This window comes from Lepidochelys kempii, chromosome 17 (assembly GCF_965140285.1).
Source record: "Lepidochelys kempii isolate rLepKem1 chromosome 17, rLepKem1.hap1, whole genome shotgun sequence".
Classification (NCBI taxonomy): domain Eukaryota; kingdom Metazoa; phylum Chordata; order Testudines; family Cheloniidae; genus Lepidochelys; species Lepidochelys kempii.
The window spans coordinates 7090779-7118152 of NC_136396.1; the positions used below are offsets into that span (position 1 = coordinate 7090779).

The 27374-nt window shown below is 39.1% G+C and overlaps 2 protein-coding genes across 8 annotated transcripts in view; one reads left to right on the forward strand and one right to left on the reverse strand.

Moving 5' to 3' along the window:
* Positions 1-2852, reverse strand: part of MYO19 (myosin XIX) — a 44213-nt gene extending 41361 nt beyond the window's left edge. The window contains exon 1 of the mRNA XM_073315397.2: positions 969-2852. The gene's annotated coding sequence lies outside the window, so the exon portion shown is untranslated. The remainder of the gene's footprint in view (positions 1-968) is intronic.
* Positions 1205-27374, forward strand: GGNBP2 (gametogenetin binding protein 2). Of its 7 annotated transcripts, none has more exons than XM_073315404.2 (15): positions 1205-1297; positions 2706-2830; positions 8286-8366; positions 9900-10153; positions 10994-11092; positions 16982-17107; positions 17227-17340; positions 20064-20273; positions 21407-21581; positions 23278-23472; positions 24400-24550; positions 24766-24891; positions 24985-25136; positions 25737-25979; positions 26705-27374. In XM_073315404.2, exons 2-15 carry the CDS (start codon positions 2738-2740, stop codon positions 26906-26908), a joined length of 2223 nt encoding a protein of 740 aa, XP_073171505.1. In that variant the 5' UTR covers positions 1205-1297; positions 2706-2737; the 3' UTR covers positions 26909-27374. The 7 variants fall into 7 exon arrangements, with proteins under 7 accessions (XP_073171505.1, XP_073171502.1, XP_073171506.1 ...); XM_073315401.2 differs by lacking the exon at positions 1205-1297 and adding an exon at positions 1499-1605; XM_073315405.2 differs by lacking the exon at positions 1205-1297 and adding an exon at positions 1499-1605 and having other exon boundaries at positions 20064-20267.

Consider the following 27374-nt stretch of genomic DNA (forward strand, 5'->3'; position numbering starts at 1 on the left):
ATTTTTTTTCTTTCATAACTGATGCTGCAAGCCCAGAGCTGCAAAGCTGTCTTCTTTGGGTGGAGCTCATTAACCTGGCCTCATCTGTCTTCTTTCAAGGGTTGGGGACGTGTGTGTGTTTCTGGGAGGCAGCCCTTCCTTTCCCCTTAGGCCCAATTTTGAGCAAGGGTGTTTTTCAATTGTGTTAGCTCAAGACTTAGCTTAATAACCTGACTGAAAAGCCCTGTTAATACTTGTATAATGTAGGCAAACGCAGAAGAGGGCCTGTTAGCGGGTGATAGTGTAGCCCAGTACCTCATCTAGAACTGGGTTTTAAAGGTGTGAGCTTAGCCCATGCTAGAAAAATCTAATTCTGTATAAACAAGGCAAAGGGCATGCCTGATAGCACAGCTTCAGACATGTTAGTCTGTGTCCTCACTGGCATTAACAGAGTTTTTCAACTATGTTAAGCCAACCCGCCTCAGCTAACATGACGGAAAATCCTCTCACCTTTTTTCCCCCCTCAAGACAGGGCCTTCGAGCTGGTCTACACATAAGTTTTACTGGCATAGCTATGTTGGTCAAAGAGGGCATGATTACTTTTTTTTACCAACATAACTATGACCACAAACGCCCTAGCGTGGACACAGTTAAACCAGCATACCTGCTATAGCCAGAGGAACTCCATAAACGATGCCCGTGTAAGGATTTTAATACCCATGTAACTGTGGCCAACACTGGAGCATTTTGCTAGTAGTTTTATTGGCATAACCAAACCCTCCAAGTCAGGGGTGTCTCTGGGAGGTGCCGTGGACTATGTTCCCACAGAGGGTGGAGAAGTAGCTGACTCTCCATAAGGCCCCCCTCACGGGGTGTGTACCCCTCTTCAGACAGGGGGCTCCAGGTCCCCTCAGAGGAGGGTGCCCCCCACCCTCTCTCTCTCTCCCTCCCCAGAGGGTCTCCCCCCGTGAGGGAGGTGCCCCCCTTACCCGCACAGCGGGGAGCGCGTTTCCTCAGCCAGCGCCTCAGGGCAGACGGGAGGGGCGGACCGATCCCGCCTCGCCGGCGCTGCCCCGGCGCCTCTCCATGACCCGGGGCTGCCCCGAGTCCCCTCACACTCCGGTTCAGCGGGCACTATCCCCAATACCCCGGTCCCTGAGAGCGGAGCACTTGACGCCCCGCCGGACTATTTCCCGAGGCGGCGGAGGGAGCCGGGCGCTGGGCCCCCGCGGCTATTTGTGACACCTCCGAGGCTTCCCACTGCCCCGGTGAAGGCCGAACCCAGCTCGGAGGCCCGAGGAGAAGGCGGTGGCGGGAGGTAAAAGGTCGGCAGGGCTGGGCGCGCGGCCTGGGCGGGTCACTCGCTCCGCCGCCCGGGAGCCGAGTGGGTAAGAGGGCGGGGGTCTCCTTTCAGCGGCCTAGGCCCGGGTGACTCCGGCGGGCGAGGCTCCCCTTCGGCGAGGGCGCAGGGCCGGGCGCGGGGACGGTGGTGGGGGGCGGTTGGGCCGCGGTCTCTCGCGAGAGGTAGGCGGGGCCGGGGTGGCGCTGAGGAGACGCGGTAGCTGGGGCCCGGGCCGTCCGCTGGCTTGTCACAGCGCCTCAGGCTGCGGACTCGCTCGGGAGCCGGTAAAGGCCGCCGCGGGGCGAGCGGGGCGGCCTGACAGGCCCCGCAGAGGGTGACGGGGGCGGCCGGACAGGGGAGGCGGGCGCAAGGGGGCCGGGGAAGGCCCGACGGGAGGGGAGGGCCCCGCTGTCGGGATCCCCGCCCGCCGGCTGGCTCCGGGCTGAGCGGCCCCGGTCGGCGCCCAGGCCGGGGAGTTGCCTGAGCGGGTGGGTCGGACGCGTGGGCCGCAGGCAGCCTCTGGTTCCTCGGCGTGCCCAGGAAGCGGCCGGGGCAGGGCGCTACTGGGCCCCGGGGCGGCGACGCTTTGCTCTGAGCTGGCGGGGGCCGGGTCTCTGCTGGGGGGCCGCGGAGGGAGCGGGCCCCTCTTTCCTCCTCCCGAGGCGGGCGGCGGCGCCCTCGGAAGAAGGGGCCCGGTGGAGGGGAAGGGGCCCCGTCCGGGAGCGGGGGGGCCGGGCTCGGGAGAGAGGAACCTCCTCTCCGCTCCTTACATAACCGCCGTGCCGGGAAGCGCCCAGGTGCTGCACGGGGGTGACCGCCCCGCAGACGGGGCTGAGCCCCACGAAGGGATGGGCGGATCCTCCCGGCCCCCCTCTGTGTGTGTCAAGGCTTCAGGGTAAAGGCCTATTGACAGCCCGGGCGGATTCTTCTTCTCCCCCCTGCCCCCGGTCGTAGTGATCCCGCAGGAAGGGGGTTGAGTCCTAGTAAGCCCTTGATAGGCCTGGGCAGACTTTCCGTGATCTGCCACAGTGCCTCCCCGTGGTTTGGTGACACCCCAATAGAGGGTCAAGGTTTGACTCCTCCCACGTCCCGCTGTCTCCTCCCACATGCTGTGTCGCATTTCCCAGTCTTTACACCTTACGTCCCATCTCTTATCCGTCTGAGTTTCTTCCAGACCCAGAAACAGTGACCTGAGTACAGAAAATGGGTGTGGGCTGGGCGGAGGGGGTCTTTTGCATTGGTGCCTGGAAAGATGAGATTTTTAATGTACACCCTAGTGTGTTGAATCAGGCGATCTGTTGAAGTGGACTCATTTCCCTGCTGGTGAAAGTGTTTTGTAGAACCTGTGCTCTTATTTACCTCTCCGGGGCTTGGCTGTTTGCAGGCTGAAGCTAGGAGGAAGCAGCAACAGCAGAGATGGCGCGGCTGGCTGCAGTTTGCAGAGACGGGGAAGAGGAATTTCCCTTCGAAAAGAGGCAGATCCCCCTCTACATAGATGACACCCTTACAGTGAGTGTCTGTTGTACAAGTGACACCTAATCTCTATATGTATCTAGCTGAGCACCTAGCAGTTACAACATAAACAGAGGATATGTTGCAATTCCTAGGCGAGGCCTTTCTCTTTAGACATGCCTCTTAGGCTCCTCCTTTGAGTTCTCTCAATGCGATAATCTTTGGGAATTGATAACGCTTAACGCAGCAATGCGGTTTTCACCAGACTTCTTCAGAAAAATATAGGTGACAAAATCAGAAAATACTTTTTGCTTATTTGGGGCCCATGTATGTACAATTTCCAAGAAGTGGTAGGCATTGTGTCTGTCTACCCAAAAGTAAGGCAAAGCAATCTTTAAATAATATAGGATTAATATAATCGGTGAATCATGAAACTCGGGTAACAAACGAGGCTGGCCAAATATAAGTGACATTTTAAAATAAGTGAGAAGAGGATTAAGTGGATTGGTGGTAAATTTGTGTTTAAAATAAAACAATTTAGGGATGTTGATGTTGTTTAGGTCCTGCATCAGAACATTGTCCTTTGTACAGTTCTCCTTGAATTGCTTGATGGTTTGGTTGTCCTGTCTCTCATTGCACTCTTCTAATGTTCAAAATCTACAGTCGTGTGATTTTTTTTTTTTCTTCTCCCCTCTTCCCTATCTGGTGAATGTGGTAAAATTAACTGAATGTAATTTGGGGGGCTTTGGTTTGGGATCCTCTTGGGTGTTTCACTGGAAGGTGCAAGAAAACCCATAATTAAAAACTGTGGCACAACGTGCCTATAGAGGAAGTGTCTTCCTAACCCTAGCTGGTTAGTATTTGCCTTATCCCTGAAGCATGAAACTTTATCCCTAATTTTATTTTTATCCAATCTAATGGAACTGTGGATAGTCTCATCCATATTAATGTCCTCTTTTTTAATCCTATTAAGTTGTTGGCCTTGATCTATCTGGTGACAATGGATGATATATGTTTATTTTAGAGTAACAGCCGTGTTAGTCTGTATTCGCAAAAAGAAAAGGAGTACTTGTGGTACCTTAGAAACTAACCAATTTATTTGAGCATAAGCTTTCATGAGCTACAGCTCACTTCATCGGATGCATACTGTGGAAAGTGTAGAAGATCTTTTACACTTTCCACAGTATGCATCTGATGAAGTGAGCTGTAGCTCACGAAAGCTTATGCTCAAATAACTTGGTTAGTCTTTAAGGTACCACAAGTACTCCTTTTCTTTATATGTTTATTATGCATTGTGTAAAAAGTTTCCTTTTATCTGTGTTAAATTCCTGTTTTTCTATTTTGGTGATTTTCCTGGCTTGTATTATGAGATGATGAATAGGAGTGCCTGATGTGCTGTATTTTAGCTGTTAAGTATTTTGTATACGCATTTCTCCTCTCTGGACTAAATAGTTCAGTCTCTTCATATGGAAGGATATTCCTGCTTCTAAGCATTTGTTACCTCTCTAGACCTCTTGTATTTCTCCTGTGTCTTTTGAAGTATGACTAAAATGAAATACAGACCAGGGAAGTCTTGCTGTTCTGCCTAAGTCACAATTTGGGTAATTTAAATTTTGCTTACCTAAAATTCCTTCTTATTTTAGTGGGCTGAAATATTTTTCTCTTCCTGTCCTAAACGGTTAGTGTTGTTCAGTGCCATCAGACTGTCATTGTGCTTTTAAACAAGAGGTAGGCTACAGTTGTGATTGAAGAGGTTCCTGTGTATAGCGCTAAGTTGTTTTGTGATCCCTTTAGGTGAAAGGTATTTGTATAAGTACTGTCATTCTCATTATATAGAGACATTACTATTGGTTCAGTCTCATTCTGTTACCACTATGGAGTCACAAAAAAATTTCACGTTTCTACATATGCTGGAAGCTCCTCTTTAACAGTTATGGGAATAGTAATTGGGTGGTCTCCTTGGGTTTTTTTGTTTGTTTTTTGTTTTGTTTTGTTTGCCCTAGGTCTTAAGTATCTATAATACTTTTTCAGATACTTAAGAAAAAAGTAGTGCATGTTCTGCAGTTGTCTGCAAAGCTTAGCTCTAGTGCTTTACTTTTTTTTAAATTTAAAAGTTATCAAATGAGTGTTTGTTTGATGTAAACAGGCTGGTAGTAACCCATCTAAAACTTAATTAAAAACATAGGTGATTGAGAAGGTCTGCATCTGTATAAGTCATTATGCAAACTTAAACTCTAACTGAAGTTTAGAAACAAAACATCAAAGTGACCCGAAATTGGTAAATGTGTGTTTGAACTAAAATGTGGTAGAAACTTCCTGCATCATCTAGGAATAATGATAAAGTGGCATAGACATTGCACAGATGCAGTATCATTTTGCCCCTTTAAATGAAGAGTGCGCTAGCTTTTGTGTCCTGTCTTCTCATAAAGAGAAATTGCGGAAAGATTAAAATAATTTACCTTTTCAGTTTATGAAAATAACATACTCTATATGATTTGTAGAGGGGATGGGTTTGATTTGGTACTGTGGGGACTTCCTCTTCCATTTCAGAACCTCAGGAACTGACTGGTTGCTGTTGCTCCTGTCCATAGAACTTCATCCAAAAGCTTAATCTTTGACCGTTTCACTGTACTGTTCAGGAGCCTTGGAGGGCATTCTCTGATGTTGGGGTGGAAGACAGAAATTACTTATTGGCCTTTCTTCACTAATAGCAGCAGATCATTCTGGTACATAGCACATTCCCAGTTGGAGTATGATATCAACACTGACAAAGAACGTCAGTTTCAGGCAGCTGGTGGAAATTGCTATGTGCAGCATGATTGCATACCATATGTGGCATTAACTGGCAGAGAATATATAGGTGCAGGGAACAATTATTTATATTCCAGTAGCACCTACAGGCCTGAACCAGGTTAGCCCATTGTGTCAGGCACTATACAAACATAGTAAATGTAGGAAACCAAAATCCTGCACCAAAAATGACATGCTGTTGCTCGCAAAGTGTTATGGACCACAGAGGCATGTAAAGTGGGACCAAAGGAAGGGCAAAAAAGAAGTAGAAACCATAAATGGCACAGGGTAGTAAAACAGAATCCTCTAAAGAATAGAACGAAGCATTCATGTTCTAATGGGACAAAGGTGCTTTCAAGGCTGGGAGAATAGATATTATCATTCAAGTAAACGTCTTTCTAGCTGAAAGAGTAGTATTGGCTGGCTCTAAAGAGAGATGCATCAGAGCTCTGGAGTTGGTTTCAGTGTTGTGGGGGAAGCAGAAGCACAATGAGGATTTCAGAAGATTGCGCCCCTCTTCTCTAGCCAATTAACGAGGCAAAGGAGTTGGTGAAAAGGAAAATGGAAGCAAACTACTTCATTTTTAGAGTTGACATGTTAGTTCAGCTACTTGTCCAATTTAAAGGGACGGTAACAACAGAGACTTCTGTTAAATTACAGGGTTTTTTTCCCCCACACGTTAGCTCACTGAAACTGAATTTTAAAAATAAATTTGACTTCTCTGCATTTCTCTGTTGGAAAATGAAAATCGGTTAAGCAAACTTCACTTTTTTTTTAGTCAGTCTTTCTTTGCCTCTCCATGGTGCAATTTGAAATGTAAACGCTGAAGCAGGTTTCTTGTTTAAAACAAGGATGTTTCTATCCAATGGAAACAATTTTTTAAATAAAAATCTAAGTTTGGGACTGAATTTGAACTGGTGTGGGCCCTGATTCCATAAAGAGCTCTGTGCAGGCTGATCCTTACTTACTTTAGTGGGGCTCTGTGAAGACTCAATGATCCATGCACCTGGAGCCAGGTGTAGCATCAGGGCTTCAGTTCTTTCAGTAGTTATAGTCAGCTGAGTTGGAATGTTCTCTGCAAGGTTGTTAAATGAAATTAAAGGTAATAAGAGGAAGAAATTTAGCTATAGTTATTTGGTAAGCTACTAGAGTAAGAGTGGCATTGTAATATGTTACATTTTTTAAGTAAATGGTGTTTAAATTAAAGGTACACAAAACTTGGACTGTCTGCAAAAGATTAGCAGATTAGTTTTCTGCATCTCCTCTGTTATCTGTTATACACATTGGAGGAACTGTGAAGAGACGTATCTTAATTGTACCTTTGAAGGAGTCCAGTTCTGTATGTCTTGTGGAATGCGATGAAGGCAGGGAATAGCAATTTGAATACTAAAGGAAGAGACTTGTGTTCTCCTAACTGCAGCTGGTAAAATGTTTTTTTTATTGTTCCAGACAAAATATTTGTGCACCCTTGTTAAAATGGTAGAACAGAATTGCCTGTTGAAACTCCCGATCCATGATGTGATACTGAAATTTAAAATAATATTAACTGGATTGAGGGAACTTGCACTTTGTAAACAAGAAAATATTTTGCTGGGTTTTTGGGTGCAAAATAGATTTTAGTGCTTTTCATTATTTAAATAGTCATGTTGTTTGACTCTCCGTTAGCAAATGGCACCATAAGTGAATACCAAATCACCTTATTTTTCCATCTTTTGGCTTCCATGGTGCATGATAAGTAATTAGGCAAGAAATAGTATGAAATATTGTACCAATTATCACATAGCTCTGTGGATTTAACATCTTGCTTTGAACCACTTGAGAATTGCACCTACAGTCATCCAAAGCAATGTAAATGCCTTTGGAATACCTTGTTAAATTAATATTTTCTTAAAATTGATACTTTGCAAGAATAGACTGTGAAGTGATTAAACTGTCGTACACATGTTTCCATAACTTTTTTTTTTTTCTGTAGTTGAACTATTGGATCACTTTATATAATGCCTTGCAATAATGTGTGGTGGGTTTTCTTGTTTGTTTTTAATTGAAGCACTTCTTCAAATATTGTAGATCAGGGTTCTGAACCTTTTTCTTTCCGAGCCCTCCCCCTCCCCCCAACATGCTATAAAGACTCCACAGCCCACCTGTGCCACAACTACTGGTTTTCTGCATATAAAAGTCAGAATTGGTGTTAGCAGGTAGCAAGCAGGGCAGTTTCCTGGGGGTCCCCACAAAACTGTTTGGCTTTAGCTTCAGATGGCGGGGCTCAGGGCCCTGGACTTCCACCCCATGTGGTGGGGCTTCAGCTTTCTGCCCGGGGCCCCAGCATGTCTAACACTGACCCAGCTTGGTGGACCCCCTGAAACCTGCTCGCGGCTCCCCAGACCCTGGTTGAGAACCACTTTTGTAGATCATATTAGTAACATAAATATTGCTGTCTAACCTAATGATTGTTGCCACTTCCTAAAGAAATGTTTTAGAAAAGCACATGTTCTAAAGTGTCTTCTAAAACAGCAAGACAAAGTTGAATGCTTTGCTGACCATTCTGATACCTCTGTATGGAGTACTCTTACATTTAAAGTTTCCATTATTGTAATGTGAGAAGAATGAGGCGATTCAACAGGCAACTGTACATGGATTTTTTTTTTAAAGGAAGTAGAATAAAGTCAGGTCTGGATTATGTTTGAATTTTTGTGTTCTGAGAGGTTATTTTTTTCTTGTTTAGATGGTGATGGAATTTCCCGATAATGTGCTAAACCTTGATGGACATCAGAATAATGGTGCACAATTAAAGCAGTTCATTCAGGTAAGACACAATCCTTAACTTCCTGTCAGTTTGAAAAATCCATTTGCCAGATTTTACTTTCTCTGGTTACTTGCTTTATGGTATGTACTTCTTCAAAGCTGTATCAGTCACCATGTTGATAAAGTACATTGCTAGCTTGATGTGCAGTGAAATGTGTCTTGGGCACTAGCACCAAAAGACACTGGATACATTACGCTTTTGTCCCATTGCAATTGCTGCTCCTTTATTTACACTCTCTTCTTTCCAAAGATGAAGTACCATGTTATTTAAAACAGAAATTTTAGCAAAGTGACATCTGGTTGTCAGTGTGTATTTGTGTATTATACTTTACAGAAACTGTGATTCCTAATTCTATTTTAATCCATTATTTGGTTTCAGGATGCTGCTAATCTGTTTATTCTATTATAAATAAATTTGTCACTTCTGAACATAAGGTGCCTGCATCTACTTCCAAGGCAGGGGTGAATGCACTAATTTATAGTATGGTTAACAGTGGGATTCTAAAAAAGCAAATTTGTGGTTCTCACAATTTTTGGTGTGGAAAACTGTATGTTAATGAAGTTGGCTTTTTGGGGTGAGGGGGATATCCTGTCTCTCCTTCTTTATTCTACCTCCTTTAGGCTGGGGTTGTCAGCAGTAGACAAAGTAGCTTCTTTCAATATTGTACTTTAGTTTTAACTGTGGTATTTCTGACACAGATGCTGCATGTAAAGTATTGCTATGCAGGATAATTGCACTGTTTCTTCTGCTGTTAGTCAAGTATTGAGTAGACTTGCGGCATAGCATCATCACTGCTACACTGTTGCTTTATTTATCTCTGACATTTTGGTAATATTTTTATGTTGGTATTCCTTTAAAGACTTCTATCTGCATTTTTTACATTTGTTTCAAGTAACAATAGAAGATTAGTAACATATATTTTTTTTAAAATGCTTTTCCCTCATTCATACCCCCAACTTGTGCTTTTGATATCTGTTTGTATGGTCAGTTTCACTGACCACAGGGAAGAGAGAAACATGCTGTGTTGGTTTTTTTTTGTTTTTGTTTTTGTTTTCTTAAACAGGTGTTCAGGCTCCTGCAACTATAGAAATGTAATTGAAAGTTGAGGGGCTCTTTATTGTTATAGGTGTTAAAATCAAAGTCTGAAAGTTGTATCCCATATTCAGTAAATGATGATGATTAAGCAAAATGTTTGTTTCCAAGAAATGGTACACACTCTCTTCTTTTAAGTTATTAATTTTTTAATATGAAATTGCATGTAGCTTTCAAGAAAAAATCCTTAAGTGTGGCCTGAATTCTTAATAGGAGGACTTCAAATCTCACTCTCCTCTCCCCCCCCCCCCCCCCCCCAAAAAAAAATGATATTTAACTTGACGGAGTGAGCTGGTGACCTGAAATTTTGGAGCTGCAGACAGTATCCACTAAGGAATTTTGAAAGGAAACTTCTGTGAAAGTCTAGAATTCTATAATAAACAACTTTAAAAATCAACCCTTTAGAAATCTTAATTCATTGCATCTCTCTCTATCTCTCAGCGACATAGTATGCTTAAACAGCAGGATCTAAATATTGCCATGATGGTGACATCGCGTGAAGTCTTGAGTGCACTTTCTCAGCTTGTCCCATGTGTTGGCTGTCGTCGTAGTGTGGAACGTCTGTTTTCCCAGCTCGTTGAGTCTGGAAATCCAGCACTTGAGCCCCTTACGGTAGGGCCAAAGGGAGTCCTTTCTGTAACTCGAAGCTGTATGACTGATGCAAAGAAGCTTTATACTCTATTTTATGTGCATGGGTAAGTTTAACTTCTTAGTGATGTATCAAAATGCAGTCACTCGGCTTATTCTTTCCATGCCCCTTTCTGAAAGAAATAAGCTAACTTCTGCATGTATGTTTTGCTTAGTTTTCTTGTTGCAGATATGAACGTATTATTGGCACTGTGATCAGATGCTAATTAACTCAAAAGCAAAGCTGAACTGGAAATTGTGTGATCTGTTAAACTATTAAAGTTTAAACTAGCTAATCTTTCAGATGACAAGTTGAATTTGTTGCTTTTTCCAGTTGCAAAAAGGATTCAGAATTAGTATTAAGATTCTTAGCCAATGGCTTCCAAGTGGCCATATGTGACTTTCGTTGGCATGTCTAGAGGAAGGATGCTTGCAATAGAACAGGATTTTCCTTTTTCTCTAGATTGTAATCATTAAAACAAATGATATTTTCTTACCATTTTATACTACAGTAAGTTTGCGCGTGGGGTGAGAGGAAGGAATGCTTTAGTATAGGAAAGGTTGGACTTAGTAGGCACAGAAGAGGCTTTGTTTTCTATCGATAAAGGCATAAATGTGTCTGGATGGCATATTGGACTGTGATTCGTATTGCTTGCTAGAATGGTTGGTTGGGAAAATGCCTACTGCCCTCCCCTCCTTTACCTGAAACGTTTTACCGGCAAAGGCAATAATGAAAACAGGAAAAAGAAAAGCTTAGAGTTAATAAAGGAGTGGCACAGTATTTGTATCTCTGATAGTGTCTGTAACAGGTTGTCTTCATTTAATGTTTGCTGGATAATCTTGTAAAGATTTGTTTGCAAAATTGTAACTTCAATTTTAAAACTGATTTCTGAAATGTGTCTACATAGGTCCAAATTAAATGATATGATAGATGCAATTCCAAAAAGTAAGAAGAACAAGAGATGTCAATTGCACTCCCTAGACACGCACAAGCCAAAACCTTTGGGGTAAGTTAAGAGAACTTGGATACTACGTCACTAAAGTATATTGTGTACATTTAAAATCTAAAAATGTTCAAAGAACAGAATTATAGATGAGTAGTATTTCCACAATTTGTTGTTATGAAGAGATAGTGAAAATTCTGTAGGTTTATCTGATTTTTGTAGGCAGAGAGATGGGGGGCCAGCAATATACAGTATGGAACTGCATGCATAGGTCCAAAACCCTTTTAGCAGCCTCGCAAAAGCAAAATTTTATAGCTATAAAACTGTTTCGAAGGTCGTATTCCACTGCTGTAACTTCATGTCTGTGAACTTTGAGAGTAGAAATCTTCACCAGAAAAATCTGATTTGAAGACTTTGAATGGCCCCATCTACATTGGCTTTCAAACCATATTTTAAAAAGTGCATATATATATTTTAAACATGTATAGCATTGTGGATGGAGCTAAACTAGTGTGCAGCTGTTCTTAAATATGGTTGGAAAGCCAGCACAGATGAACACTTGCAGAGATTAGAGCAAAGTCTGTCTTTCACTTAAACAGTGGAAACTTATAGCTCTCTCACACTATTACTGTTATTTTTACAAGCCAATTTACTGTTCGGTCTGCTGTCAAACTGAAACAATTGTACAGTGGTGTGAACCTCATTATGTTAGCTCAATGTTAATTTGAAACCCAGATATGTTCACTTATCCAGTCCACTTAACCACTACTGAAAAATCCAACCAATGCATGCACATCTTAAACGTAGTGATATTTTTATATTGTTAGCTTGAAACAATATTTCATAATGGGTATAGTCAACATTTTTTAATTTGACAATTCTTTGCTGATTTTGGAATGGGTGGGTGTCACTTTTTTGTTATCTTCACAAAAAATTGCATAATTATGAAAATTGTGAAGAAAATCCCCTCTTTTACCAGGTCTTTCCTAGGAATAGCGCCATAAGCTCTTTGAAGCCGGGACTGTCATTATCTTTTATTCGTAAAGGTTTACATAATGGGATCCCAGACTTACTGGAATCTATACATTACTATAATTTAAATGTTAAATAAGTCTTTATATACGCAAATAGCTAACTGTTGTACAGAACATTCCGATAATTGTTTTCTACTGTCCTGCAAATCTGAGCTAAAGAAGTGTTTGTTTATATTGCTGTCAGCTAGTGTGTTGGACTCCTGTGATAGTTTTTTTTATGGATTATAATACTTGTTTAAAGCAATAGTCAGTTTGGTTCAATAAGCTCAGTATTTTAGGGCAAGACTACTTGCCACAAAATATAAAAGTTGAAAATCTGGGAGTAGCAACATGCAGGATTGCGATCTAGGGTGACCAGATGAGATGGACAAAATATTGGGACACATGGGGGAAGCAAAAAAAAAGGCGGCCAGAGCCGAGCTGCTGAAGCAAAAAAAAAAAACGCCAAAGCTGCAATATCGGGACAAATTTTTTATCGGGATGTCTGGTCACCCTATCGCAATCATATCAATTTGGGGATAGCAATATGCAGAATAACAGTCGTATCTACTTCCCCATGTCCAATCCTGTGAGTATTTCAGGTGGGATGTGGAGTTATTGCAGTTTTCTACTACCTCCATCCTAACAAATATGATGTCAGTATCAAATGAACGAAGACAAACTGTTCTGAGTGGCTCGTTCTGTTGTCACAGTTCCTCTGCCCAGGTAGCTGTTCTCACATCAACTTGAAATATTTTCTCTCTAACGTGACCACTGAATCTTCTTCTTAATAAACAATTAGGCCTAACTTAGTCCCTAAGCCCTTGGTCAGAGCTCTGATGTGTATGTTAATGCATATTAGTAGCCCTGATTCTCTTAATGTCGTCTACTGAATTGCTAATTGTTTTTTTTATCACGGTTATTTGCTTTATGTGGCTGGATTTTTTTGACCCTGTGGAAAGAATTGAGGGGGGCGTGGAAACAAATAAAACCACAGTTCCTTTGGGTGGAGGGGGGGAATCATGATACTAACATTACAGTTGCAAACCACCATTCTGTCAGCTCTGCTTCTATGTTGTATCTCTTTCCCTTTGTCTGGTCTATTTAGATGATGATATCTTCAGCACAGCGACTGTTTTTCATGTGTGGGGGTTTTTTTTTTTTGGTACAGTACCTAGCACTGCAGGGTCTCATTCTTGGTTGGCCCCTAGGCACTGCTGGTAATCAAAAGAGAATGTGTAATAAAGATAAATTAGATCAGTTTTCATGTGTTTAATTGTGCTTGTAGAAGCTTTCTGTAAGTCTTTCATACATCTGTGTGAAAGTGTGCAAGATTCATTGACTGCAGATTTTATGAATAAACATGTTTTGAATTGAATATATAGTATGTTAGTATAAATAGACTCAAGTCTAGTTAACCATATCGTTTATTCAAAATGTGATGCCATAATATTTGACTCATTTGGACTGTGCAGAGCTTGAAGTATTAAAAATGCCTAAAATTCATTAGTTCCCTCCACCATCATAGGCGTGTACACACTTCAAAATATAGTTGGCTTTTTAACTGTAAAATTTACTAGTTGGCTGCTGCTATGACATCTTGCCATTCATGTTGTCTGTCTTGTTTCCATATTAGGTCGTGGTCTTTTGATTTTAAAAACAATTCAGGCAAATAAATAAGATATACTGAATCTCTAGTTGGGTGGGATTTACTTTGCTAAGTTGAATGGTGTAATAACGGACTGCAAGGGATGTAAATGTAACTAAGCCCGGGTCTACGCTACGCACTTACGTTGATATAATCCCCTGAGCAACGCAGTTATACCAACTGAACTCCCCCTGTACACAGCACTATGTTGATAGGAAGTCTTCTCCCATTTACATAGCTACTGTCTCTCTGGGAGATGGAGTACCTACTGTCGGCATAGGTAGCGTCTTCAAAGCGCTACCGTGGTGCAGCTGAAGTGCTGCAAATGTAGACAAACCCTTAATTAGTAAAAGAGAAATTCTTAGAAAATCTTGTGATCAAAAGTATAAGACTAAGTGAAACAAAGATCCAATATAGTCAATGCTGGAGTTGCAGAACATACCCTTTAGAATACTGCAGCATGAGTTAAGGAAAAGGAGAGTGCATATGTGTTTACAAATATGTATAGGGAGATGGAGACATTACTCCATTTTAGCTTTTCTTTCAGAAGTCCAAATGAAAGCATGAATTTATCTGATCTCTGTTGGTTTTGGAGGCAATAACTGAGGATTAGTAGGGGGCAAATAACCTAACTTTTTTCAAGACTAAACTTAAGTTCGTGGAGGGGATGCTATGATGCAGTTGCCTACAATGGCATGTCGCTCATGTGCAATTGCTATTAGTAAACAACTCTGGGGGCTAGAGATGGGATAGTAAATGGGGAGAACTTTGAGTTCCTCGAGAATTCTTTCCTAGGTGTCCGTTGTTTGGGTCTTTCCCACATGATCAAGATCTAACTGATCGCCCTATTTGAGGTCAGGAAGGAATTTTCCCTAGTTCAGACTGGCAGAGACCCTGGGTTTTTTGTTGTGTTTTTTTTGTTTGTTTGTTTGATCTTCCTCTAGAGTTTGGAAGCTTGCTTGTTTGAACTAGAGTAAATGGTAGACTCTTTGTAACTTGAAGTCTAGATCATGAGTTGAAGATTTCACTAACTCACCCAGAGGTTATGGGCGTATTACAGGAGTGGGTGGGATGAGGTTCTGGGCAATGTGCAGGAGGTCAGACTATATGATCATGATGGTCCCTTCTGGCCTTATAAAGTCTATGTAAATGTTATCCCTCATTGGAATGTATAGGAACCTTGTCAGTATCAGTTGTGCTCTGTCTTTGGCAGAGTAAACAACAACATGTCAGAGCTTGATCAGAAGTTTCAGGTTGTAGGACAAACTTTTTTTTTTTTTTTTAAACACAAACTTGTCTTTCATTTATGATGTCCATTCTCTGAGAGGCTGGGTAGGAGGAGGGAAATAAAATTGATACTGTTTTTTGTTTTGTTTTAAACTCTGTATGTCTTGAACTTGAGATAACAGTAGCTAGTCATTAGTTCCATCTCTGACTAGATTAAATATTTCAATAAAGAGAAATATAGTTGGTAGTACACACTGTTTTGTGGCATAAGCAGAGGCATAGAAGCTAGAGTAATATAGCAAATCCAAGGGAATATGACAACTTTAGTCTTTTTTGCACGTTGATTTCTGTAAGATGAATCCTCAAAAGCCGCTTTTTCTCTAATAAATGAATATATATCTTATTCTCAGGTTGAATCAGACCAAAGAGGATTATGAAACAGAATGGTTCATACATGAACATAATTAAAATTTTGCCTTAGCTCTCTCAACTTGCATTTTATATATATATATATTCAATAGTATGCAAATTGAGGCTTCCAACTCTCAGATAATGCTGTATGTAGTCAACGTGTGTAGGAAGTTTAAATTACATGGCTTGCGGTTTGCTTAAAATATACTGTTCAATATAGTACTGCATATACTATTATATATTGCAGAAATCCTCAGGTACTAGCAATATTGCTATCAACCCAACTAAATCTGCAGTTTTGAATGAAGGCAAATGTATTAATAGCTTAACTGAGGAGGTGGTATAGAATTTACGTGTGTGTCCAAGAATAAATAGTTGTGAATGATCTTCAAAGTAACTTCTGACTGATTTTATTTTTCCTTTGCAAGAAGCCTTGCCTTTAAATAAGATAATCACAGCTTTGCATTATGCATCTTATATATAAGATTTAACATGGAGTTTTAATTTGTTTTCAGTAACATACTAAATTTGTAGTTATAATTACAAATAGTCAACTACTGTGGTTATTGGCTGACAAGTAGTTAGGAGCCTATAGTCATACCATCTATTGAATTGTAAAAAGCATATCATTATTGTGTTCCCTTTGGGGCTCAGAAGATAACTTTAGACTCCACTTCAAGTCTTAAGGATTATTTACACTTGGAAATTTTATCAAAAGAACTGTTCTAAAATAGTTATTTTTGACAAAAGCCCCAGTGTGGACACTCTTGGGCCTGGTCTACACCTAAAACTTAGGTAGACCTAGCTGTATCTCTTAGGACTATGAAAAAAAAAGTCACTCCTTGTGCAACATAGGTTGTCCCACTTTGACGGAAGAATTTTTCTGTTGACATAGTTGCCGCCTCTCAACAGGGTGGATTTACTAGTGACCGAAAATCCTTTCCATTGTCGTAGTGTGTCCACACTACAGCGGCATAGCTGCAGCTGTGCTGCTGTAGTGCTTGTGTAGTGTTGACATACCCTTATTTTGGAATAAGCGTGTCCTTTTCTGATTTAGATACATCCTTTTCGTCCATAGGCGTATTAATGCTGGAATTTATACAGAAATAAATTTTCCAGGGTAATTGTTTCCAAATCGCTGTTTCGGTAAACTTCCAAGAGTCAGCAAGCCCTTCAGTAAAAGTGAATTGTTTCTTCTCTGCCATACAACTGCTAATTCTTTCAGCAAATGTATGCTGTTTAAGATAACTGAAATATGGTGTTTTAGCTTTGAACTTGAAGTAGTTGATGGTATTGAAGCATGTCTTAATTTCAGATTGCAAACTAAATATCAATTTGCTGTGGAAATAAAGATTGTAGATACTTTACATGAAAAGTAGTACTTGATTTTGGGGGTGGGGGAAATGTTACCTACAACTTGTCATTGAGATCATGATTCTTGCAGAAAACAAATTCCATTTGATAGTCCTTGTCACTGATTTTATGGAAGAATAATAATTTTTCTGGGACGTGCAATGCTTTCCTGTATCTTGGAATATATAGGATTCAAACTCAATTAGCTACTGTAGGATTTTGATAGCATGTTTCAGGAAAACATTGTAGTTTACTCTAGACGTGTTATAGCTGTAATTTTTTTTTAATACTATGCTACAGTGAAGGGAGCAATAGCACACTCAGTACAGAGAAATTAGGTGCAGATAAGAAAAATAGTGAAGACAACAGGAAGGAGAGCAAATGTAGGATCACTTTCCACTATGGACCTTTCCAGGGAGCTGCCAGGTAAAATAATTAAAGAAAAATAACACTACTGCTTTCCTCTCTCTCTCTCTTTCTCTCTCTCAAAAGAAACTAATGTGCAGTTTTTGTTTTTAATTGGTATGGTATGTTTCTTTCTGCAGGGGTTGTTGGATGGATGTGTGGGAACTCATGTCCCAAGAATGCAGGGATGAAGTCGTTTTAATTGATTCTAGTTGTCTTTTAGAAACATTAGAAACATATCTGCGAAAACACAGGTAAGTTAAGGGAATTAAAATGTTTTTTACACTCTATACCTTACATACTGGGGATTCTCTCATGAAACAAAGTATATAAAGAATACAGTTTGACGTTAAAGGTCAATTGAAAAGGTCTTTGTTGAGCTCTGACAATTTTGCAAAGCTCTGCAATAGTTGATGAGACACCAAAAAACAAGATGTACTATTTGGTTGCTTGATAGTAATAATGCGTCATAGCAGGAGAAATGTAGAACCCTAAGATCAGGCCTTAGCTTACTTTCCATTTATGATTTTTAGCTAGTACAACACTGTAACTTGTATCTTAATTCTAGCTACGTAGTCACTTGAGATATGAAATGGCATTCTTTTTTTTAATATATTTCCTTTCCCATTCAATAAAGATTGTGGAAGTCTTATTTGCAACTATTAAACTATCATGTGGCAGCTATTAGAAAAATATCAGAGGCAGTTGACTTATCTGAGGCATCAGCATTTGATTTGATGTAAACTATTCTCAGAAGATAACTTAAGAATCAAACTCCACATGTTTACACTCTGTGCCCCTTTTTATTGAGTTTGATTGAAGAGTATGAGCAGTACTTCCAAAACTATTTCTTGATCTGAGAGAATATTGTGCTATAATTGACCTTTTTAACTTGCTCTTGTAACTTAGTCTCACAATTTAATCAAAATGTAGTAACAAGGCAATGCCTGGATAGAACTTCAGACCATTATTTTAACTTTCTAGATTGAGTGTATTTAAAGCAAAACAATGGTAAAAGTTTCTCAATACTGTTTCCTGTTATACTTTTAAAAGAGCAGGTAAAAATCAACCATATTTAACCATCAAAATATGCCTATGTTTTATGTATTAAGTTAATAAAAACAGTATTTCCAGTGTTTGACATTTTAGGTCCTTTATACCATATTACACTTTGTAAAAAGTGTTTAGTTTACCCCTTGCATTAGAAAAATATATGAAGTAATTCTTTCCTAAATGTGCAATTTCTGCATTTTTTTTTTTTTAAACGTATACTTCTCTTAGAGTTCAATTGATCTGTGGATCAGCCGGCTGGCTGTTATAGCTGTATATTTCCAAAAAGGTTCAATAAAAACTTGTTTTGCCATAATATTTATGGGCCCCGTTCAGCAAACTTAAGAATTGCTTTCCGTTTAGAATTAACTGTCTTAATTTGGAATTACTTTTATGCTTACACTTTTAAAATAACAATGAGAACAAAACCAGTGAAAGTAAGGGTGTTCAATTAGGGTTGCTATAGCATCTAAATTATTTTTAATATTGTAAAGTTCTTAATGATCCTTTGGCACCATTATCTCTAATGCGTAGGAAAATATAGGACAGTGTTTTTTTTAATATTCTGGTCAGTGTGGCAACTGGTGAGTGTGCACTAAATCACAACTGCATATGCATGGCAGCTATCTTACCAAATTAAATTCTTTACCTTACAACAATCCAAAGGTACCAATATGTATTATGAGAAAAGAAAACCTTAAAATTCATAGGAACAGAGTGTTTGATAAAACTAATCAAACAGCTGTCTGTCACAAACAGCTTAAGTCTTTTTACAAAATTCAAAATAGCCTTTAGTTGGCAGTATGCCTAATATAATATGTTACTGGAACCTGGATAAATATTTCTATTTTCCCTCACTTGACCAAATAAAAATAGGATATAAATGGGCCACTGCTTAGCAATTGAAACGTGGTTGACTTATAAAATATTGTCTCTTTCAGTAGATAAAACAATTTTTGTGGGGGGGGTTAGTGGGGAAATATAACACCATACAACCCAAAGTTGACATAAGTAGGCATGCAACTTTTCAGAATTTAAAACTGAACTAGGCGCACATTGAGTTTGGACCATAGACTTTTTTCTGTAGCTGTCAGTCATTTGAATAATTAAAGCCTTGAATATCAATATTACTTCTCAAAATAGTTTTAAGCTTGGTTCTATTTCTTTAGATTTAGCACTTTTCTAAAAGTGAATAATGCACTTCACAGCTAGTTGAAAGCCCTTAGTGCACTGTTTTATGACACACTTAAGGTGAATTAGATACCTTGTATAACCACACATCTTTGTGCAGCTACTTGCACACATTTTATTTGTTTAATATGTACACTTCGCTGTAGTAAAATCTAAGGCACTAAAGTAGTTTATAATGGAAATACTGATCTTATGCAGCACATACTAGGTAAGAATGTATTCTTTGATGTCTCCCATTATTCACTGTAGTTACTTAAAACATTCTGAAGTCGCCTTACAAAGTCACTTACAATGTGCCATAGATGGAAAAATAATTTTAAAGGTACAGGAATTGTTGTGCTGGCTTGGACCAGTGATTCACCTGGTCCAATATCTTGCAGGAATCTGCATAATAGACAATATGGAATAATCTGTCCATAGGGGAAGTTTCTTCCTAATGCTAGCAGTTTGTGGTTGGTTTATGCCCTAAAGTATGAAAGGTCATATTAACAACTTCATTATATTATAAAATCTACTATATACTTTGGATATTATCAATGTAAGTCTTTTTAACATTTTTGTTTGAAATATCTTAACTTATAGTGGTTTAGTTTAATAAATGTAATATGCACGGTTATATTCCTAAATGACACTTATAATGGTATTAAACTCTGTTCTAAATTGCTACTTCAATAAGAATACTCACTCCTACTCTTTTTTTTTTTTTTTTTTTTTTTTTAATTTTATTTTAATACAGGTTTTGCACTGACTGCAAAAATAAAGTGCTTCGGGCATACAATATTCTTATTGGTGAACTAGACTGCAGCAAAGAAAAGGGATATTGTGCTGCACTTTATGAGGGTTTGCGTTGTTGTCCACATGAACGTCATATACATGTATGCTGTGAAACAGACTTCATTGCACATCTCTTGGGTCGAGCTGAACCAGAGTTTGCAGGAGGGTATGAGTATGTAATTTGCTAGAATGGGCTATCTAGCGCTTTGCTTCTTTATTTTATTTCTGAACATATGTTGCAAGAGTGATGATTAATATTTTCTGGCTCTGCTGCATAACGGATTTTTAGATGTAACCATTTCTGTTTGATCTATACCTTCATGATAATGTTTCAAAGCAGTGAACATTTCATTAATCTCTTGGCTCATTTAAATCTATAAGCAAAATTGTAAGAAATTGTTAAATGCCTTGAAATTAATTTGTTCACTCGTTAGGGCTGCCTTGCTTTCCCATTGAGGTGTTCAAGATATGTGAAATAGAACGGGAATCCTGAATGAAAGTTTTACTGAGTAATTTTATATATATAAAATCCATAATTTAAAGATTAATTTAGCCACTGTCCTAAAATCTTCCACTGGTAATATAGTTCTGAACTTGAATAACTTAGACTTTTCCTCACTGTTGTGCGTGTTGTGAGAAAAGCAGAAGCATGATGTTACAAATACTTGTTTTTAATAGATAATGGTTTATAAACTGGTACTGGGATACAGTTGCTTTATTGCAAGGTAGGTAATTCGTAAACTTGCATTCACCTTTTTTGAAAGATGTTATAAACATTTTGTTTCCTACTTTCTCTCTTAAAGGTGCAACTAAAATTCTCACTAGACTATAAACTAGATAGACGATGAATCCTAGAAAATCAAATGTTTAACTGTGCCCTACTGACATTCAGAATTATAACAAAGTTCTTGCAATATCCCTCCACCAGTAGAAATCATGTACTGGTGGGATAACTCCCCTCGAAAGCCATAGAATGGTAGATGCAATGCAGCCTTAAGGTGCTGTGCACAGGTGAACGTGTCATGAGAGCGATTGATGCAGCTTCAGATTTTTGTTCTGGTTCCTTGTATTTTGCATTTGCATGCGGCACAGCAGAACTCTATACAGTCATTACTGTCATTATGCAAATGTCTCTTCAGATTGTTTTATCTTCTGTAGAAATGTTCACATTCAGCTGCCTTAAATGTACAGTAAATAGATTCTGTTGACTTTCTTAATGAAAGGAATAGTTTATTACTGTGCATATCTCTACATCAATAAATTGTTCATCATAATCCAAACCAACTCAGTATAATCTTGTTCCAGACGAAGGGAAAGGCATGCTAAGACAATAGACATAGCCCAAGAAGAGGTTTTGACTTGCCTGGGTATTCATCTTTATGAAAGACTACACCGAATCTGGCAAAAGCTACGGGCTGAAGAGCAGACATGGCAGATGCTTTTTTACCTTGGTGTTGATGCTTTACGCAAGAGTTTTGAGGTAAAAATGGGTGGCTATTTTAAAGTCTTATGACTGAGCATTTAAACTAAAGGTTTTCTAAATTAACTATTAACTTACAAAAATTATCTAATTCTTCACCATTTATGATTTTCATTCTGACATGAAATGCAGCTTCGACAATGGGAAAAACACCCCATTATTTTATTTTCCAGTCCAGTGCTGTTGTACGCTGGACTCTCCACAGTGAACTAGGTCACAGGGACATGGTGAAATCTTCTCTGTGCTACAGGTTTTAGCTATGCTGTAATAAGGTTACCTTATTTAGTTTTAACTATGGTGAAGAATTGGAAGGATGGGGAAGCCTTTGAATTACAAATGCTATAGCAAAATGCCTACACTCAAACAAAACTGCGTTCACTGGAAACTTCCAAGTACTTGGGGGAAGGGGAGAACCTACAATACCTAAATTTGGGTCAGAACCTTATCTGAGTGTCCTTTTAACATTTACTCACTCATGATCTCATGCATCCTTCAGTGCCTTTGACACTAAAATTCCAATATTTTTATTGGAATAGTTCTGTTTTCCTCATCTTGTATATTATATGGTTTTTCTTTTTTGCTGGTTCCTTTTCGTAATGACTGTTCTGTGTCCAAAATCTTTATGAACAAGTTTAAAGAAAAAGAAAAAGATGAAAATCCCCATTGGGTGAAGTTTTAACTAGATTAAGGCTCAACTTGTTCCCACCTTATAGCCTTACAAAACATTTTGTAAGAATTTTTTGTTGTTGCTATAGATGTGGCTCTGAATTACCAGTGCTTTGCATTTCCAATTCCCTAATAAGGGAGCTGCTTTAAAAACCACAGCTATGGGGGAGCCTGATTTTTAGTCATAACATGACAGGTTTTTTATTTTGCAAAACCTAAAACCTTTGTTTTCCAATATGTTAAAACACACGCTTGAAAATTAAAATCTTCCTGTGATTTTTTTCGAAGGGCTGGTCTACAAGGGTAGGATGTAAATATAAACCATTATAGTGAGACTGGTATAACTCCCCAAAGCTTGTGTTGCTTTGGAAGTGGTTTAAGCTTAACCAAGAAAAGCCACTCTTATTCCAAGATGAGTGTCCACATAGGGAGTTATGTTTTGTCAAAGTTCCCATATATGCACGCCCTTATTGTGATATTCTTAACTCTAAATACATTATGGAAGATTCTGATGTTTTTTTAAGGGTTTAGATTTCTCATCTTGCTGATGCTCCAGGCAGCTATACCCATGAGAATACTGCTATGTCTTTATCTGTGTTGCAATAGTACTATAATTATTTAAACAGAACATTTTTCCAAATCAATTTTCTTGCTTTACTCTTCCACTTTTCACGTTGGACAAGGAACATTCACAAATCTGTTTCACTAATGTTTGTTTTCAGGTTTTCAATGCACTTCAATTCCACTTACATTTCTTGAAATAATTAAATCATTTAATAAAATTTATATTGATGCATTTTTATTCATAAGTCTTCTAGGAGCATCCTTCCCAAAAATCTAAATTTGGGGCCACATTTGAATTGACAGTTTTCCTTAAGCACTGGGAGTGATCGTGCTATGATTGACTCAAAGTGCCTTTGAGTCAAACTACTTACCAGTATATCCTTTTTATTGCCCTTTCTGTTTTATAAATGGAGAAGCAAAAGTTTAGCTTTAACTCCTTTAAACAGGCTTTGAATTTTATTAACAGATGGCTGTGGAAAAAGTGCAGGGTATTAGTCGATTGGAACAACTCTGTGAAGAGTTTTCAGAAGAGGAAAGAGTACGAGAACTTAAACAAGAGAAGAAGCGCCAAAAACGGAAGAATAGGCGGAAAAATAAGTGTGTGTGTGAGATTCCTGCTCCCTTACAGGCAACAGAAGAGAAAGAAATAAGTCAGGAGAAGGTAAATATTGCTGATCAATTGGTTTAACAGTTTCTGTTGCTATTGATTAACTAATTTTGAGTTAATAACACTCTGCGTTCTCTTGTTCATCACGTTGTTGGACTCTACAGTGCTTTTTTTTTTAATTTAATTTATGTTTATTGAGGGACTAACTTTTTTTTTAAAGCGTCTCTCTAAGGAACTTTATACTTCTTTAGAATAGTTTTGCCTTCTTGTAAAGGAATAATTTTCAAACAAGAATTCTGATTTATGGAATTACTAAATCTAACTCTGGTTATTTGAATAGGTAATAACCTAATTTTTTTTAAAAAGATGACTTAACTAAAGAGAACATCAGGTTTTGCATGCTACTCAAAGACAAGTACCACCAATGATGGCCTTTTATAAAGAGACTAAGGGTATGCCTACACTTTAATTAAACGCTTGCAGCTGGCTGATGTCAGCTGACTTGCGTTTGCGGGCTTGGGCTGAGGGACTGTAAAATTGCAGTGTAGATGTTTGGGCTAGTGCACAAACCCAAGCACTGGGATCCCAGCCCGAGCCCTGCAATCCCAAGTCAGCTGACATAGGCCAGCCACAGGTGTTTAATTGCAGTGTAGAGACACCATAAAGTACTCTTCCTTACAATGGCTTCAAGTTCTGTGCTGCTGAATCTAGCTATCAGTAAATGTACCTATCTTTGAACTGTTGGAACAGGGTTCTCCATGGCCATGTTCTGGGAAAGAAAGGATGTCTTATTTAAGTTTGATATTTTGCTTTTTGAAGTGATACAAGCAATATGATATTTAACAGCCTTATCTGACCACAGTAGTTTCTCGTGTGGTAGGACTATCCTTTCTAGAGATTTAAAGAAAGCAGAAATAGACCAACGTTATCAGCTGGCTGGTTATTTCAACACTTGCGTACCTCTCTTGGTTTTGTTTTAAGGAAAACGCAGACTTCATGGACAATAGTTGCAAAGCCTGTGGTAGTACAGAAGATACTAGCAGTTGTGTAGAAGTAATTGTTACCAATGAAAGCACTTCATGTACCTGTCCCAGTAGTGGCACTCTTTTGGGTTCGCCTAAAATAAAGAAAGGTATGTTAAACTCATTTTTTATAAGTGGTTATTCTGAAAACATTTTAATGTAGGGTGAGGGAAGATATTTTCAGACACTTTCTTTTGGAAAAAATAGTTGGAAGAAGTAAGAGAATATGAATTAAAAATTTAAGAGCTTCTTGTTTGTAGATCCCTAACTAAAGAACCTATAACTTAACTGCTGTAGATTACAGTAACTTCTCATTTCATCTCAGGTTTATCTCCACATTGTAATGGTAGTGATTGCGGCTATTCATCTAGCATGGAGGGCAGTGAAACGGGATCTCGGGAGGGTTCAGATGTAGCCTGCACTGAAGGCATTTGTAACCATGACGAAAATGGTAGGTTCAGCAAGAACTTAATGTTAACATTATCTTAGTGTACAGAAAGCATAGAAGATGTGTTTGAGAGAGGAAATCAACTGTCTTTCACAGGTGATGAGTCATGTGTCCACCGCTGTGAGGATAAAGAGGAGGATGGGGATAGTTGTGTGGAATGTTGGGCTAATTCTGAAGAGAATAACACAAAAGGCAAAAACAAAAAGAAGAAAAAGAAAAGCAAAACGTTGAAGTGTGAGAACGAGCATGTAAGGACAACTGCTTGCTTTAGAATTCTAACTTAGTTATGCATGTATTATAAAATAATTATTGCAAATTCCCTAATTTGGATTGTGGCTAATGCTACAGGTATAAGCAAGATGGTGTGGGTTTTTCATCTCCCTCCCTCCCTCCACTTTCTCATTCAAAAAAAATCTTTGAAGCAAGTATCAGATTGTCTTGAAAAAAGTCTCTTTATTCATCAGCTACCTATACACTTTAGTAGTGCATTTTTCCCTTATGCCCTTTCCTCTTCCTGTATACCTCAACCCTGTTCAGGTGGGACACACCTGTGATAGGCTAGTTATCTCTATGGTCCCGTAATCAATAATACGTAGGTGAAGGTAGTAAACTAGCATACCAAGTGCCCATTTCCCATCACCTGAAGTATTCAGCATTTGAACTGGCCTTCTCTACCCCCTTTCTAAATACTGCTTTGTGGAATTGTTTTTGTGAGGAAATACTGTCCGGTGTGTCTACCAAATCGTTGTATCCCAATCATGAAATCAATTCAATATTACAGGTTTAAAAAAAAAAAAAAAAAAAACTTCCAGTAATCCATTGTAAATTATCTTAACTCTTTGATTCAGAAGCGTGGAAGTTGTATTGCGGACCCAAGTAGCCGGGAGACCTCAGGAAATACCATGTGCAGAGAGTTTCCCCTTGACAAGCCCAGAGACCCCCAGGCTGAAAGCTGCTGCAACTCAGAAAAAAATGGGCAGCAGCTGCCTTGGTTTGACCCCAGGAAAAAGGTGTCACGATTTGCAGAATCTACAGAACCCTCGCTTGCTCCTGACTCGGGAAAGGGCACCAAGAGCTTAGTGGAACTCCTTGTAAGTAACCGTTCGTTTGTTTGAAGGCATAGGTTTGTAGCCTGCTGCTCTGAATCTTAGGTTCTGAGGAATTCCAACTCTGTATGTGGTATGCTAAGGCTTGGTACAGGGAAGAGGTAAGTGGAGATGCACCTCATACCTTGTTCCCGGTGTTCTGTTCCCGGTGTCTGGTTGGTTGGTGTTGGTGAGACAGCCTTATGGGAGACGTCTCATTCTAATTTTTGAGTAAGTTGAGTCAGTGGAATGAATAATAGTGGCAGAATGGCAATCTTGTAATGAAGATGTGAGCACCATTTGTGCTCTTGTGGAGCATGCTAGTGCGAGCACAGATTTTCTCAGACCATTTCCCCCTTTTTTTCATTGATCTGCATCACTCCTTATTTTGAAAGTTCCATATTAATGCCGTAACCTTTCACCTGAAAACAGAATAACTCTCTAAAGTGAAACAGTGCTGCTGCTTAATTTTGCCAGAGTTCAATGCTGAGTAGACACCGCATGTAGCAAAGCATTGTGAATCAAACCCAGATCACTGGGCTAGCTAGTTAGGACTTATGTGTTGCCACCATGTGACAATTGTTCTTTGTTCAGAGCAACTGTAAACTTTGAACAACACTGTACATAGGTATGAAACTTGAACTGGAGACACTGTCATTTTACAGATTAGAGAACGTGCAGTGTTGGAAGAGCAATGTTCATATTTTTAACTATCTTTTTTTCCTTTGTAGGATGAATCTGAATGCACTTCTGATGAGGAAATCTTTATCTCACAAGACGAAATACAGTCATTTATGGCAAACAACAAGTCTTTTTACAGCAATAGAGAACAGTACCGACAGCATCTGAAGGAGAAATTTAATAAATACTGCCGCTTAAATGATCACAAGAGGCCCATTTGTAGTGGTTGGTTGACAACGGCTGGAGCGAACTAAATACAATAAAATAGCTCTCTTTCATTGAAATCCTCAAGATGACTACTGCGCCTTCTCTTTCAAAACCTTAATTTAGTGACTTATGGCAAAATTTTATCTTAAAATCAATGTGATCCTTTTTTTTTCCTTTTTCTTTTTCTTTTTTTTTTTTTGGTGGGGAGATTGGTGGAGGTGATTTTGTTAATTTTGATCTTTCTTCAGGCTTGTTTCTTTAGTTGAGTAGCTGTGCAAGCCTCTCATAATTTATGCCATCTCTTTTCATTACATGTTTCTCTTACTGTGAGACTTACAAAAAGCAACCTAGTGGCAAAGTAATGTTGTACCTATAATTCTGTACAGAATGACAATGAGCTGAATATAAGATTTTACAAATAGACATCCATTTGCAAAATGTTTTGGATGTAATATGTTAAAGCGCAATGTGCAAAATTTAAATAAAGAATATTTATTAATATGCATAGTAAAA